Source organism: Plodia interpunctella, chromosome 12 (genome assembly GCF_027563975.2).
Source record: "Plodia interpunctella isolate USDA-ARS_2022_Savannah chromosome 12, ilPloInte3.2, whole genome shotgun sequence".
NCBI classification, from domain to species: Eukaryota; Metazoa; Arthropoda; class Insecta; order Lepidoptera; family Pyralidae; genus Plodia; species Plodia interpunctella.
Window position 1 is genome coordinate 8,310,055 of NC_071305.1, and position 16,370 is coordinate 8,326,424.

General features: G+C 35.7%; 2 protein-coding genes across 2 annotated transcripts; one reads left to right on the top strand and one right to left on the bottom strand.

Annotated features, from left to right (window-relative positions):
- Window positions 1–131: 131 nt before the first annotated feature.
- LOC128674339 (uncharacterized) lies at window positions 132–9,371 on the top strand. The gene is made up of 15 exons (XM_053752833.2): window positions 132–239; window positions 884–1,104; window positions 1,457–1,576; window positions 2,096–2,229; window positions 3,118–3,385; window positions 4,436–4,465; window positions 4,910–5,005; window positions 5,311–5,364; window positions 5,704–5,742; window positions 6,003–6,041; window positions 6,544–6,747; window positions 7,187–7,234; window positions 7,794–7,902; window positions 8,209–8,268; window positions 9,300–9,371. The coding sequence occupies exons 2-13, from the start codon at window positions 961–963 to the stop codon at window positions 7,860–7,862; spliced, it is 1,245 nt and encodes a 414-aa protein (XP_053608808.1). The 5' UTR covers window positions 132–239; window positions 884–960; the 3' UTR covers window positions 7,863–7,902; window positions 8,209–8,268; window positions 9,300–9,371.
- A 573-nt stretch (window positions 9,372–9,944) lies between these two features.
- Window positions 9,945–16,215, bottom strand: LOC128674340 (uncharacterized). The gene is made up of 6 exons (XM_053752834.2): window positions 15,940–16,215; window positions 15,042–15,221; window positions 14,513–14,644; window positions 13,851–14,033; window positions 13,361–13,503; window positions 9,945–13,106 (listed from the first exon to the last, which is right to left on the bottom strand). Exons 1-6 carry the CDS (start codon window positions 16,117–16,119, stop codon window positions 12,836–12,838), a joined length of 1,089 nt encoding a protein of 362 aa, XP_053608809.1. The 5' UTR covers window positions 16,120–16,215; the 3' UTR covers window positions 9,945–12,835.
- Window positions 16,216–16,370: the final 155 nt, after the last annotated feature.

Sequence of the window (16,370 nt, forward strand, 5' to 3'; positions counted from 1 at the left end):
CTAAAAGTTAAAGGACCAATAAAAGGCTTTTTTTCAATATTTATGATTGAGTCGGGGTTTCGTAACTATTTCCAAAAACAGAACAACAACAAAAACGCAAAAACTTTTTGCAAAATCTGACTGACAACATCAGAAGAAAAAGAAGTAAATTGTGTCTGTCTTTCAAAAGTATTCAATGTAGAATTTTCACAAAATTTCGAACATGTATCAATGAACAAGACAAATAAGAACAAATCAAGGTAAGTAGGCTTATTTTGTAAATAATTTCAATTATTTCCTCAATATAACGTTCTCGGGGCCGTGACGCCACGAAGCCTGGATTAAGCGTAAAATATAAACCTAAATATTTTTAAGATTTCGAAATTATTTTACAACTGGTCGCCTATGCTGTCTGGCTATGGGGAATGAAATATATTGCTTAATAGCAAGCAAAGCTATTGTGTACGACATCCATGGGAGGACATAGTAGTGAACTACATACCCAAAATAGAATCCTATAGGATCAACATGATCCAAATAAAATTTATGATAAAACCGATGTTTAATACATTCGAAGAATATTTTATAAGATATACTAACATCATGAAAATAATGATCAATAAAACTTCCACACGGCTTGTGGTGACATCATAGTGGCCCTATAGTAGGTCCACTCCATCTTCTGTGAATGCTGGACGAGGCCACTGAGCGACAAAAATCTTATAGTCGATAAGCATTAACACCATTCTCGTAGGCGTAGCGGGATGGAATAGGCGGATGCAAAATGATAACCGAATCTTCAAAATTAGTTTCATATTTTTGGGCGTCGCAGCGTGACATTCGATAATGAATTTGCACGCTCTGATCAGTGAGAAAATGATAATCTATAAACTTCGAATTTCAGATGAAATCAATCCATTGGGCGACTGTAAATTCAGAGACACCATTCTAACCAAAGCATATAACATAGAAGAAAACAAAATGTACCGCCCGGCAACTTTAAAACACAGTGTATCAGACCAAAATGTTTTTCTCACTTACGTGTGCACTATAGAACACATAAAACCAGAAAACTTCGATCAAAAACGGAACAGCAGTAGTTATTTCGATGGAGAAGTGGAAGAGGTAAGCTATGAAAAAGCTATTACAGATAAACATAAAATATAATGAAATATAACAATTAATACAGTCGTTCATGTTAGACCATTTTCAGCTCATGAAACTTCAAATAATAATAGCAAAGCATAATAGTTTATCTTTTCACACAATGTTCTCATAAATTTGTATAACTATTACCGACATGAACTACTATGGTAAAAGATATTTTAACTATCTTGGAAGCGCCTAAATCCATATCTAGTAAACCTGTTAACATGTTATCTTATTTTGAAATTAAACTTATGTAGGTACCTGTTAGTAAGAAGAATCTAAAAAAGGTGTTTATAGATTCTAATATATAATCATCTTTTTTCTTAAGTTTGATGAAGAAGATCCGCCAATTCAAGTGGAAAGATCGAAAGCGCTCCACGAGCTTGTCGAATCACATAGAAACGATAGGTCTAGTCTGAAAGGACCTGATGATTCGTCCGCTCGTCTCGTAAGTTGCTACTGATTAATGTTCCATCATTCTACACTCCATCAGACCATATATCTCTAAATATTTGATTTCATTGAAACGAAACTATGCGATAGAAGTAGGTAGGTACTTGGGGGAATATTACGCCGTCTGTTTTAAAATTCATCGTTTTAAATAGTTTCGCATTTTAGCTCAATAATGGACTATATCCATGATCCGAGTTTGCAACATAACAAAATACCCACATGTTTTATGTTGTTGAAACGTATCTGTCATCTACATTTTTCAGTATTTTATTATGGTCATTAACCTATTAAGAATAGTTTTATTGTATGTTATACTTTAATTATCTCAATCGGAGTCCAATCTAGGTTTTAACTTTGACTGTTTATCTGACCTCAGTTGAAAATCACCACTTTTACTCACCACTTTTATGCTAAACTGTTTGCTTTTTAAGTTTCATTCTCATTTTTATCGTTCATCGTACATAATATTGTATTCAGTAGATAAAGTGTTTTTGTTTTCTTTACCCATCCTCAGACTGCTACTACATCAGCAGAGGACAGCGATTATTCCGAAAATGACAACAATGACGTGGAAAAGCAACCTAACATCCTAAAACTTACTAAGATGAAGTGGCTCACTGAAGAACAGCCAGGATCTCCTGACTCTAGGTATGTCGATGAAGATTATAATTGCAATATGCGATTCATAAAAATAAACACAATCTTTGGTGAATATTCGGACGTAAGGTAGCTTTACATGTTATATCATTCTCCAGCCTGTTAGGTAGAAAAAGTTGCTCTGTTATGACGTGAAAGAACGTAGCTAAAGTATGGATGTACGATAAGAAGCGTACTATATTTTGTTTCTATTAGGTATTCTAGAACATTTAACATCGTCTAAATTTGTGGCCGTCTCAATAAATGCTGCTACTAAGTAGGTAACTAGGTACATAAAACTTTCAACTTAAAATTTCCAACAAGAGCCTCCACTCCCCTTTTCAATACTCGAAGATACCTCCTCCCTTTCCCAACCTTGGTTAGGACCACACCAGAACTGAAGTACAAGAGTGGTGTGGTTGCAGAGATGTCAATGCATTGACGGGAGCTAAGGTAAGGAGTAAAAGAAGAACTACCTCATGACCAAGTGAGACATTTGTCGTGATAGGCAGACCTACGAGTGGTGAAGGTAAAATTAGAGATTAGATGTGAGTATACTTGGATATTTGTTCTAATTATTAGGTGAGTATTAAAGCTAGGAATAACTAAAAAATATGCAACGTTTGGGTAACGGAAGACCAAGAAAAATGGAGACGAAAATGTAGAAAAACAACACTGGGCTCGACGCACTATCTTAGGAAGGAACCGGGGATGCGCGCAGATGAGAAAGTCCCATGAGGAAGTTCCTAGAAGTCGCAAAATGAACCATGTAGCAAGGCCTGTATTACTTGTAAAGGTTTTTTTAAATAAAAATATCGTCGCTGGATCGTTTTCTATGTTTGACATGTCAAATTTGTTATTGTTCTGTATTTCAGAATTCATCAAAAATGTATTTTCCAGCTCACCAAACTTGACTCCAGCACTGTCATCAACAAGCACAAACTGCAGCAGAGAATCAGAATCGGACCTGAATGCTTCCTTCAGCAGTGACAAGTATCTGTCCACCATCCTACGTTTGGACAAGGAGCATAACCTGTTTGGGCTGTCGAACATAGCCATCGTAGGATCGCGACCATCGAAGAAGATCAAGAATCAAGATGACAGGCCCGTGTTCCACCAGACGGCGATAGTGCAAGTGTGCTGTGGGATGGGGTGCTGCAGGCATATGGTAAGATTAATTTGCGCTCCACTATACTGTTCCTCGTAATGGTTAACTGGAAGAGAATTCATTTAAGCATTCTTCCACTTTAACTTCCACATGTGTCGCATGTTTACATAACTTTATTTTCCATCTGGGAGTTCCATCGATGGCAAAGCCAATACCAAACCTACTACACTGGTTAGTAGTTTTGGTATTGGCTTCGCCATCGACACATTGTGAGGTGAGAGATTAACATTTATTTCAGTAAATTTATGTAAACACGGGTCTTTTCGTCCCGCCTCATTATATATTAAAGATGGGGAGGTTCCATTGAATGAGCATTCGTTATAATGTAGTAGAGCGCGGATAATTTTATAATATTATGAATCTGGCATTGCAAATAAATTAAATGTTACGGCTAAACACTCAAGTTCGGGCAACCGGCTCAGTTGTCTGCCTAGGCTAACCTAGGTTTAGCCTTTATCGTTTCGGTTACACCTAGGTGCAGGCAGTCTTTGATGTATTATATATATATTCTTGGTGTATCGTGCGTAACTATGGCTAAAAACACTTTAACAAGATGGCACAGTAAAATCTGTATTTTAAATTATTATTGTATAAAACTGACCAAACATTGAAGTGATGATCGAACGAAGCTTTAAGAAGGAATGGTTGGATTTGGCATCGAATAAAGCGGTTTGGAAAGACTTGGGAGAAACCTTGTCCCAGCAGTGGGACAAGTAAAAAAACTGAGTATGAAAAAGACTGAGTGACTTATTTTTGTTAGAATTTTGTTTTTCAAATAAGAAATGAAAATTAATATCTATAATAGCTATAATTTACATTTGCCTACACTGTTCTTATCAGTCTTGTGTAAACAGTAGCGCGCTATACTAATAAGTTACTCTGAGTGAGTGAGGTTTGCTTTGAACCTCACAATGTGAGCCATGTCCAAGGTCTTGCCATTATTATTATTTACCTAAAAAGATAAAAACAGAAACCATATTTCCGCTGACCTGTCGAACTATACTCTATTTTCCTACTACATTTAGAAAAAATTCCTTATTTTGTTTTCAGAGTAGAACAGATTTGCCGGCATCCCTAAAGGTTAGTTTATCATAATTCAAAATTGTGCTTTTTGCCATCATCGTTATTTTTCCGTAATTATGGTTACCCTATGAATTATATGAAGTTATGCAAAATTTCATGGAGATTTAATGAATTAATGAATTAATAAAACGTTAAAAGTACCAAATAAGTCACCAAACAAAAAACTTAATTTGGTTTATAAGTGAGTATTTTTAAACTCATCAGGCTACCACAGACATTGTTTATGTAGTACTGTATAACAGATATGTTGCTCTAGTGAGCATAGAGAATGAACACACGCATATATAGATAAATGACAAGACTTTATAGTTACTTCGTTGACATAAAAAGGAAATTCGAAAGAGTATCGTGAAAAGTGTACAGAGATGACAAGGCTTATAATATAAGCTTACCTTATGAAAGAAATTCGTACGAAAAGTCTACGCTGGCATTATTTTTCAGTGTCCAACTTGTCGCCCCTGTTGCGGGAGCGCATCTGGCTGCTCAACCTGCGCCATCCCATGTCCGCCTGCGGTGTGTCCACCGTCGTCAGCTTGCGTGAGTTATATTTCTATTACAAACTTTTATAAAACACTAGCTGCACACCGCGGTGTTAACGGCATGATTACTAAAAAGTCTTACGTTTATATACACATTCGGGGTAAAATGTACCCTGTGTTCCAGGATACATTATCCCGTGTAACGAATTTCATCAAAATTCCAGAAATTTTGCTTGATTGAGTAATGAATATCCTTACACACATACAAATATAACACACATACCCATTTTTATTTAAATTACACGTAAATAAAACATTTTATTTATTAAGTTATGATAATATTGTATTATCTTTGTTGTGCAGCCAATATGTCCATCTGTAAAGTGCAATGAATGTCCCCAAAGCTTTGGATTGACGGTGAGTAGATTATTGTTGTCTAAAGTCAAACTCATACAAACCTAATTCATTTTACGTTTTGTACGTACGAAGGAAAACACATATACTTACTTGGAATTTTTTACATAATAATTATTGAATCAATGTAGATAGATAGATAGATAAACTCTTTATTGCGCCATTCACAAAGGAGTTTATAAGTTACAACAAGATATTCAAACATAATGAGTGCAAAGGCGGACTTATCGCTAATGCAATTTCTTCCAGACAACCTTTGGATGGAAAGAGATACAAGTAGACTAAGAGGGTGCACTAAACTTAACAGTATAAAGTTGAGGTTTAAAGTTTATTTTTTTACAGATATCAATTTCGAGAAAGCCGAAATTTGAACCCTCACCGGTAATTTAATTTTCTATTACTTTATCTCTCTTATTAAAATGTTTTTCTGGTTACTTCCTTAGCCGTTTAGCGTCGCGTCGGAGCCAAAAGTCCGTTTCCTTACTTTTTCTTTTCCGTCTTCAACATCCTTAGTAGTCAGATCTTGGCACGCATATACTAATATTAAATTTCCTATTACTATATCTTCTTTTAAAGATAAAATAATTACCATTAAATTATAAATTACATAATTATATAATTATAATCACTTTATTACACAGATTGAAATAACTCCGCGATCCAGCTGTGTTCTTCAAAAGGTACAAAATTTATATTAAATATTTTCAAGACATTTAACAATAACTTAGGTAGGCACTTAGTAATTAAGTAAGTATATTTCATTTGCTTTAAAATAAATTTACTTCGGTATACTTATACTTCAATTAAACCTTATAAAATTAGCAGTGTCGTCGACAAATTACAGATTCAAAAATAACAGATTTCTGATATGATTGCAAGTTATTTTTTAGACGCTGGAAAATTAGATTAGGTTATGTAAAGAAAAGTTTGTTGTACTATCACGAAATTTCCTCTAGACAGGATTTTATTTCGAGGCGACTAAGGGCCTTTTCAGTTGACAGGTAATAATAGCATCCTAATGGCAATCCTAACATCAGGCAGGCGGTATTAAAATCACATCAATAAAATTCAAGAATTCAAGGTTTATTTTTACGCTGATCCCGGGCTTGGCGGCGTCACAGCTCCGAATTCCGTAAACACGTTAAAATAAGAAAGAAATATCTTCTTCTGTATTGCCACCAGCCGTTTGCAGCAAGATCCTGTCACCATTGCCCTCAATGCGTGCCACCGTCCTCTTGCTTCCCCTACCTAATGCCCTGTTTCTGGCCTTCGCGCGCCGGCGCCCCCTGCAACAACCCAGCCCAATGTTTCCACAACCCCCCCTGCAGACCCCCAAGGAAGAAGGGAACAGGACAGCCAGCAGGGAAGCCCGAAGTTTGCCCACCGGTATTTATCAATGAATATTCAGTATACGTATTATAAATCACATATATTGTCCCATGGCTATTATCACTTGCCACGAATGGTCGTGGCAAGTGAAATCCCCTAATCTCTACCTTATAATTATAACATTCTTACATTGTTAACAGACAATGCACAGCCTAAACTATTGGGAGCAAAATGTTGAAATTTGATATTTAGGTTCTTTGGGTATTATAAAACATAAATATTGGGTATTATAAAATATAAGGGAATTATAAAACATCTAAATGGTCTCATGCATACGAAGTTGCAGTTTCAGATTTCTGCCTAAAGTTCAGTTTATCGTATGCCAAACCTAGTCTAGGCCGAACTAATTAATCCATAATAAGATAAGCAATAACTTCACATACGAATTAACAAGCACCAGAAATTGTTTCTAATGTTTTGTTTTTTTTTTCCTCAGAAATGTGAAGAAAATGCACAAAAATGCATCAATCAAAGTTGTCTTGGTGTAAGTAGTTTTATATTCCATCTTATGAAATTTAATTATCATCCTCCACACCTGCACCCAGGTGGACCTCACGGCGGCCACTGATGATGCTGTGGAAATGGGTGAATATACTTTTTGGGGAAACATTTGAATAAAATTCCTTAAAATGCTATCTATGAACATGCCAAGAAGATGTCAACTTCGTGTGTTAAAAATTATCGAATATATTAAACACACGCATAAATCATATATTTATTAACGTTATTTTTTATTATTACTTACCTGTCTCCCGCCACCTTGTGGATTTTCGTTGCATTCCGTTGCACTTTTGGTGCATTTTCACCTGTAACATAGAAATTATTTACTAAAATACTTACTTTTTCGCGTTTTTTCCATATTTTTTCTATCGGACCCTCACTGGCTTGTTGCACCATCTTATCAGGCTAACGGAGGCGCACGTCTGTTGACGCCTCACACGGCTCTTTTTTTTTTTTATTAGACCAACCATTAGACAAAACAGAGAAGTGAAGACGTGTGAATGTAGTGTTAGTACTAAAAAGTCAATTACTTTTTTTCTCAGAAAAATGCCGAGTTCAAAAAAGAATTGGAGAAGCACTTTGGCAAAAATGCACGCAAAGAGAGCCGTTGAGATGTATCCAGTGATGATTGACAAAGGAAATTCATCTTTAGTAAGTGACATTTGCACTAGCAGCGCCCCGGAACTTCACACCCACCCGTTAGAATTCTACTCTTGTACCAAATTTCATAACAATCCGTCCGTTTTCATGTGAAAGAGTGGCAAACATAGATCCATATGTACCTATGTGGCATAGAGCTATATCGGTGCTACATTGGCATATTTTTACTTCCAGGAGTAACAACTCACTCTATTCCAAAAAAACTAGGCCTCGTGTCCCCTTAAACTTCTTAAAAATTATCCCATCAAAACATTTATTTGTTAAGCTTTGTTCAATAAATATCTCTAATTACGACAGGTACAAGTTATCGGATCGTGTAGTGAAGAAATCGATAATAAACTGAGAGGAAACGTTCGAGTAAGTTAAACAGTTGTAATTGTACAAAACAAAATATCAATATGCGTTAGATTTAAATATATCGGCACTAAGTTTTAATCGACGTACCATACTAAGATAATAAAGAGAAAAGATTAGTATTTTTGTTTGTAATTGCAAAACTTAAAAACCGATCGATTTTGATGAAATTTGGCGTAGAGGTAGACGAAACCTTCAGGAGTGACATAGGTTACTTTTTATTATGGTTTTATCCGAATGAAGCCGACGCGGGCCGCTAGTGTCATATATGCTTAAACGCCTGCAATATAATCGTATGCGCAATACCTACAATACAGACCTTGCTGTCAACTTAGTGGTTCATTCATACGAAAACGAAAGCTTTCGAGGAAAATCGACAACTTGATCTAGATCTCAAATTTTAATATAATTAAACCATGTTATCGCACACATCAATAGTATTGAGAAATATATAACACACGCTTGTATTGATCATAGCAGGCTGCAATGCAGACGAGTACCTATATTTAACCGTCTCATAGCATTCGATATTGGTTTTATTTATATATTTCTTAATAATTTCTATAATATAATATTTATTCATAATATGTACCTTTTATTTTACCTATTTATTATATTTTGCAACTTGTGTCACTGAATTTTCTTACGGATGTCTGTTTTTCGTTTTATTCACAAGCCACCATACCTCCTATGTGTCATGGTGCCAGCTGAAAACCAGCGCTATGGTTTCTGCCACAGCAACATACTGAGCCGGCCGCCTTTTCGACAATTATTATTACTGTATTGTTAATTTTAAGTCGCATAGTTGTAAGTTTATGTAATATTTTGTCGAATAAAAATATTTTCTTACTTTCCTTCTTATACGCACGTTTGTATCATAATGTACCTAACTATATTTTTAGATTATAATAAGGAATGGGAATGTTTATTTCTAACCTGTACTATAACAAAAAAATTTTTACTTATTTTTTGCTGATGTAAGTAATATTATTTGTAATAAGAGGAGTTTTAATTTACATGTCTTTTTTACACAGCCAATCCGTTCATTATCTCGGCCGTGCAAATGCGTCATAGAATATATAAAGAAATACTGTCTACAACATCAGGTAATATATTGTTTATTTTTAAAAGCATCAACTCGTGAACGGGAGCTACTAGTGGGAACTGCAGGCCTTCCATTAACTTTTCATGACGTTTCAAATGCAGGACAGTTTAGGAACCTGCAATTAATCGATTTTGAATTATAAATTAACTTGTTGGTAGGAATTAGGTTCTAAAGTGGAGCGCATTGAAAAATTATGTAAGCCTGATTTGCTCAATTGTAACATAGGTATATAGTGTTCAGACTAAATGGTTCAGTTGAAACGATTCGAATAAGAGTTATTTATTTCAGGGTACCCAGTATGATAGCACAGATTTTGGCAAATCAAGATTTAGATTCATATTGATTAGACAAGTAAGTTTAAAGTTCAAATTGTGATGTATTTTTTTATTGTGATTTTTCATCGATAATTTAATTTAACGCACCCATAATGGTCTCTGAAAGTAATTCGAATGCACCTGAGTGGAACACCTGGGAATACTTAAGTTTAAAGTTTGCTAAAAGTGTGTGTGAAGTAAATTCCTGTAAAGGTCTAATTTCTGTATAAATGATTAGACTATGAGTTATGTGTTGCCAACTTACTATTTATTGAATACAGACAACATTCATTTTATTTCAGAAAAGCAGTCAGTCTGTTAGCTGTGAAGAGGACAATAATATATCAAAATGCGGGATAGATAACCAAGTAAGTTTCATTACATATGTTTAACCCGTTACAAACAAAGAGGTGTGATAATGAGGGCTACCTACTGACATCGTTTGCGAATATACCTATAGAACTGGACAGTTCAGTTCCTATGACAATGTAAAGCGAGACACAATGGTGTACACAAGATGGGCTCCCAATGAGGGAACTCCTCTACATTTTTTTGCACAGGACTACTACGTTGTCACGCATGAAATGCAACAAGATCGCTTATGCAACAATAAAGGTACCTATGTCTCAAAATCTTCATAAAAATGTTTTTAATATTAATGTTCTTTTTCATTTCAGTGTGGCAATGACCATTGTAAAATGAGCAGAAGGAAATCAAATTCTAAGATAGATAAAAAAGTAAGTAAAAATTAAATTTATAATAAATATGTTTTAACCTAATATTATTATACAATACCGCAGCGTTCGAAACGCTCTGAGAATAACCTAATTGGTGTCAAACAGGGCGATAGTTCGGAACAATGGTCTGTGTTCAGAACAATTCAATATTAATTTTGGTTTCTTTGGGAGTTTATTTACACTTTGTTCACCATTACAGTGCAGCGCCGAAGCAACCGAAAAAACATGCAAAAAATGGTATAAAAGAGTAAGTGGTAAGAATATTTAATTTTGGTAGATGATATCCATAAATAAATAAATAAATATATTAGGACAAAATACACATTCCCATACTACTTTATAAATGTTGTTGGCAGTGTAACTAAAATGGATAAGATTGTTTTGTAGATTCTGTTATCCCACTAATAAAGGCGGAAGTTTATATTTTTGTTACTTCTTCATGCGTCCGGGCTTATATTTATGGAATTTGGTATTGAGGTAGCTGTGGGAAACAGCTATGGTACAGGTATAGTGTCATGTATACACTTACGGGGTGGACAGAGCTAAGAGTTGCGAAACTCCGAAGAACACGTTGAGGTTTAGTTTAGCTTATTGACGGAATTGAGATATAGTGACAGGTTGCTAGCCCATTTCCTATGAGAAGAATCTCCAGTTTATAACTTTATGATAAAAAAGTACCTAATATATATAATGTAAAAGTAATATAAGTACGAAAGCCTGTTTGTATGTCACACTTTAAGGGCTTAACTGCTGGGCTGTTATTGATGTGCAGCTAACAGATTATAAAATACAACTATTCTTAATAATACGGGCCAATATAGGCTACCGCGGTTTTCCAATCTAAACATGTTTTATTGTAAAAATAAATTTCAATCAAACGATTCATATAAAAATGTACATAGATATATAGCTACACTTTCTTTATATTACAGGTTAAATCTTGTAGCAGCGCTAAATCAATTCATAAATCTAAAAAAGTAAGATTTTTTTTATGCACGTAATACAAAATATCTTTATTTCCCATATAAAACAACAACAACAGCACAAAATAACGCAGTGCAGCTAGACCTAGGTTTATGTTTTATGAAACCGGTCTCAATTAGTTACATCTAAGTAGATATAGCAGGCTGTATCTAGTTAATAATATCTCACCATCGAGTCGATTCGCAGTGAGACAGCAAACTAATCATATTGCAGTGTGGTTATCATATGGCGCTCTGTGATTGATTAGCTGCGTTTCGACTCGGCGGTGATGTAAATAGCAAAGTCCCTCTGCGCACACAATAAATTTAATAGGTACCTATTTAATTTCAGAACGTGAAATGTGAGTGCGAATGGAGACCAAGTTGCAAGGAATGTTTCGTTTCTAGGCCACAGGTGAGATAATTGATTAATAGTTTATTTGGCCGTTGTCCACTGATGGCCAAAAGACTCTTCGTCGTCTTGATCTTATCGTTAGTAATCCCTCAGGGAGCATAGAAACTGACCTTTGCAACCCACTCAGTATAGTGAAAATATCGTAAAAAGTTTAGTATTTCGTAAATTTTCTTTCTCATTATCATGTCTGTTTTCCCACTTTAGCTGTTAAGCGTCAGAGTTCAGAATCTGCTTTGCTACTTTGTATTCTCCACTTCACACGAGAATGAACACAACACGGGATTTAGCATCCTAAGAACTTAGTCAAACCATTGACACGCATAGATATCCTCCTTGACATTTTTTTATACACCCATCGAATTGTTTATATTTTATTTTGTATTGCTTTTCTTTCACAGGGTTTTAACAGCAAATCGAAGTCCGGGGATACAAACAATTAGAATTTCCAGAAAGAATCGAATCAATAGATGCCAATATTTTATCAATAAAGACCAAAATAATAAGGCTGTGTTTTTCTGAATGTTTTTAGCCAATCCCGGGCTTCAAGGCGATAAAGCCATGAGGTTCTTATGACAGGCCGCCGGTCAGATGTCTCCTCTTTAATAATGATTTTGATGCAGACTTGCACTTGCCAATTTCAAAAGTTTTATATCCATTAGTCGCCTCGTACGAAATATACAGGAGGATATGAACTGTTCCTATTCTATTGTGGTATATCTCTAGAACAACTGCTTTTGATGAAACATTTAATCCTGGAAGTCCTCGCGTTTGTCTATCTGTTCACGATATACTCAAAAGTACTACTGCCTGATGCTATTGCTGAGGAAGGTTCAGGTGTATAATTTATTGTTTTTACCTGACAAGTATTTTCAAGAAAACCATAGTGTGCCGTGCTACAGTTCCTTTGCAAGCCAATGTAAGCCGATGATTCCAAAAGTATCTTTAGCTAGTAGAAGCAAAATAAATATCTCAAGCTAAGAGAGAAAAAAGCAAAAGCGATAGAATAAAAATAAATTGATGTTAGTATAATTTTATTGTTACGGACCATAATCCCGTGACACGATATATCTCCTATTAGATTCTGGTCTCGGGGGTAGCTCGTGCACCATCTGGTCGATGACAGTGCTCGGCCTGGTACCTTGGGCGATATGGCAGTAGTCGCTGCAGTACATAAAAGGCGCAATGTTGGTCTGCCAGGGATTGGGTGGGAAGGGCGCTAGGTGGAAGTCCTCTCCGTGAGTCCAGGAAGCGTTGGGCGAAAGAGCGAAAGGCAACTTGTATTTTCTCTTCGTTTCAGATATGAATACCCTGGAAAAACATATGGTAATGAGTGTTTTCTTAACCCTGAGCACACTGGTTTGAAAAGGCACAAAAGCTTGTCAACGCTGTGTTGCTATTTGTCAAAGATTTGGCATATTGTCACTGGTGCAGTTGTCAATGTTGTACTATCTGACATCTGGATCTAAAGGGAAGGATATAATTTATTGTAGCTACTTAGTGGAGAGAAAAGCCAATTAACTGTCAATTCAATTCCAAAGACCCAGCGACCTAAATCAACCTACCCCTTGATATTATTTACGGGGTTATGACAAGCTGCGACTTCCTTAGCCTCTTTCTTCACGTGGATCCTGTCGTAGACATTTCTGTGGACTTTGGACAGTTGAGGCATCCAAATCTCCTTGTGTTGAGGACCGAATCCTCTGACCTGAAAAACAAAACGCGCCATTTTGAGAATATTAAACCCATGAGTTTTATTATAACGTCCGCCCATCATTTTAGGACCTTCGACACTTGTTTCACCTTTCCTGTGCCAATACTTTACATACCTGTTACAACGTACTTTATTCCCCCTACCATCGATCAAAGTGCCAAGTTTCTTGCCCACTACAACACTCTTAACAATAAGAGAATCTAATTATATGTATAATACATATTGAAGGAATATAATATATTCATCAACTCGAGGTCTAACCTTAGCAGCAACGATCTAGGAGAGAAATATCCTAAACAAAGACTGTGGAAAAATAATTCACGAGTGAATAGAGATCTAACCTTCGGCACGTCAAACTCTGAGTAGAAAGTGATATGGTCCTTCGCCGCGATTCCATATTGGTCTTCAGTAGTGAAGGGCTTGTGATAGAACCTGTAGGTGGACACGTAAGGGTCTAGCAGCCGTTGGAAACCCAAATCGCTGTCCGTTATTGCTGTGGCTTCATTCCTTCCGGATGCTACGACCTATAGACAAAATTTGAGGAGATATTCAAAACAATAAAACTTATCAGATAACTTAGTAGAGTTATCTTGACCACAGTGGCGCCCAAGTCGGGCATTTTATTTTTTAGGCAATTGATTGACTTGTTAGAAAAAGCCCCTGGCTTTAACTGCACCTTTTAAGTGTTTTGTAATAAAGTTATTACAAAACACTCAAAATTTACTGTGAATGATAATTTACATTTGGAGCGGTTCAGTTCGCATTGAACCATTACATTAGTTTGGTTATTTAGATGAACTAACTAAATAAAATCAAGAAATGTAATGTAAAATAAGAACTATTATGTTATTTTCTAGAACTTTGTTTGTCATGATATATGCACGTTTCTGTCTCACATTCTGGCTTATAATATAACTGACTGACTGGCTTATAATATAGCTGACTGTGAAATTGTAATGATTGCAACATGTTATGTATAACAAAATATAATAATAAAACTTACATCAAATATAAATTCTGGATCGGGCGCTTTGATTATGATGTCTTGCGGGGCCATGGCCGGTCTCTGCGCCCCTTGAAAGCTTGACTTCATTTCGGACATAATTGTCGGCTGCACTATGCTCTTTGCTTGCAGCTGTAAATACGGTTGCTTTAAAACTTGAGTCTTAAAGGGATTAAAGTCGACTTCCATCATTGTTATTGAGATTTGTGTAATAAAAATGTGTTGTAAAAATAAACTTATGACATTAAATCACGGCCTTATTGATATGTTATGTATGTATAGAACACGAAAAATATAGGTTCATACATCAAGTACATATTGTCATGCCTGTTTCCCATGGCGGTCGGCAGACTTGGAATTTCCTATAAACCTTCAGGATATATATAGAATAGTATAAATAAAAGTGAAAACTGCATTAAAATGCGTGCTTTAAAAGAAGAAAGAAACGGACAGACGCGAAGGGTGACTTTTTTATAACATATAGTGATGTAGGTAGATACCTAAGGTTTATAGATATAACTGTACTTACCCGTTTCTCTACTCCAGTCATGAAGCTGACTCTCCTGCAGTTGATGGCACAGTCCGACCTCTCCATAGCCTTATTCGGGTTTGGTTTGACACAGTACTCCCCTGTGGTAGTTCTATACGTCTCCTTTTCTGTGACCATGTCGCGACCTGTCACTCTTTTGGGAAGCGGCTCGTCGATTTTCTAGAAAATTCATTCTAATTTTAAGGGTAGGTGTAAGACCTAAAATCTCAAATTAAAAATAATCGTCCAACCTAGATTTTAGGATCTTAAGTTAATATGTAAGTAAATTATTCCCAGTTACCTATATACTGCACTTATACGGGATGTAACAAAATGTAGGTACTTACAAGATACGCTACCTTGGATAGATCCTCTGTGCAAAGTTTCAAGTATTAACACTTCTAAAAAGGGTGTTCGTAAGTAGGTTCTCGAATTCCTTAGAGTGGATGTTGTTATATTAAACTACTGTTTTTATATTAAACTTTACCCGCGGCTTCGCCCACATAAATTTCCCACGCAAATATTTCTGTTTCCCTGTGTCCCTATATACTTCTCCGTACTTAAAACTATATGTATGCAAAATTTTACGAATATTGGTTGTGTAGATAGACGGTGACGAGGTAACAAACAAACCTACTTACGCATTTATAATTATTAGTTAGTAGGATTAATACTTCGTATATAGGATCTAACTACCGTACAGTACCTGTATCTTACCACTTCGTATGTATAAGGTATTTTATTATACCCAGTATAATGTAATTCCGTCTAGCTTTCTCGCGGGAAACACAAGAATCCCGCTTTCCACTTTCTACAAGACACACACTTACCTTTCCTTCTTTATATCTCTATGAACCTACTGAGACTAAGTTCCACTTTAATGTGCCAGAATACTCACACAATCCATCGCGTGAGGAATCGGTGGTATATGCCTGAGAGCAATACTGGTTCCTGTGCGCGTCTCATTGGCGGACAACCTCAGGGGAATATTATACTGCACATTACCCCATGTGTTCACATTCTGGATCAAAAGGTTGTTTAAAACCAACGGCTTGCACGGCTTTGGTTCTTCGGCCATGATTTTGGATTTAAAAGATCTTAGCAAAATTAATATAAAAAAGATTGATAATATAAAAAAATATAGCTAGAATGAAACTAGGAGTTGTCAAAACATTTTCTTGTTGATAGACAACGATGTAGAGTAATTGTGTCTGTGATATTATGATATCTACAGCAGAGGCCATCAAAAAGTTAGGTTGGTTCGCACACGTTATACGCACACTAGCTGCACCATAGCATGTGTATCAATTTCTTTTATTTATTAGCGAA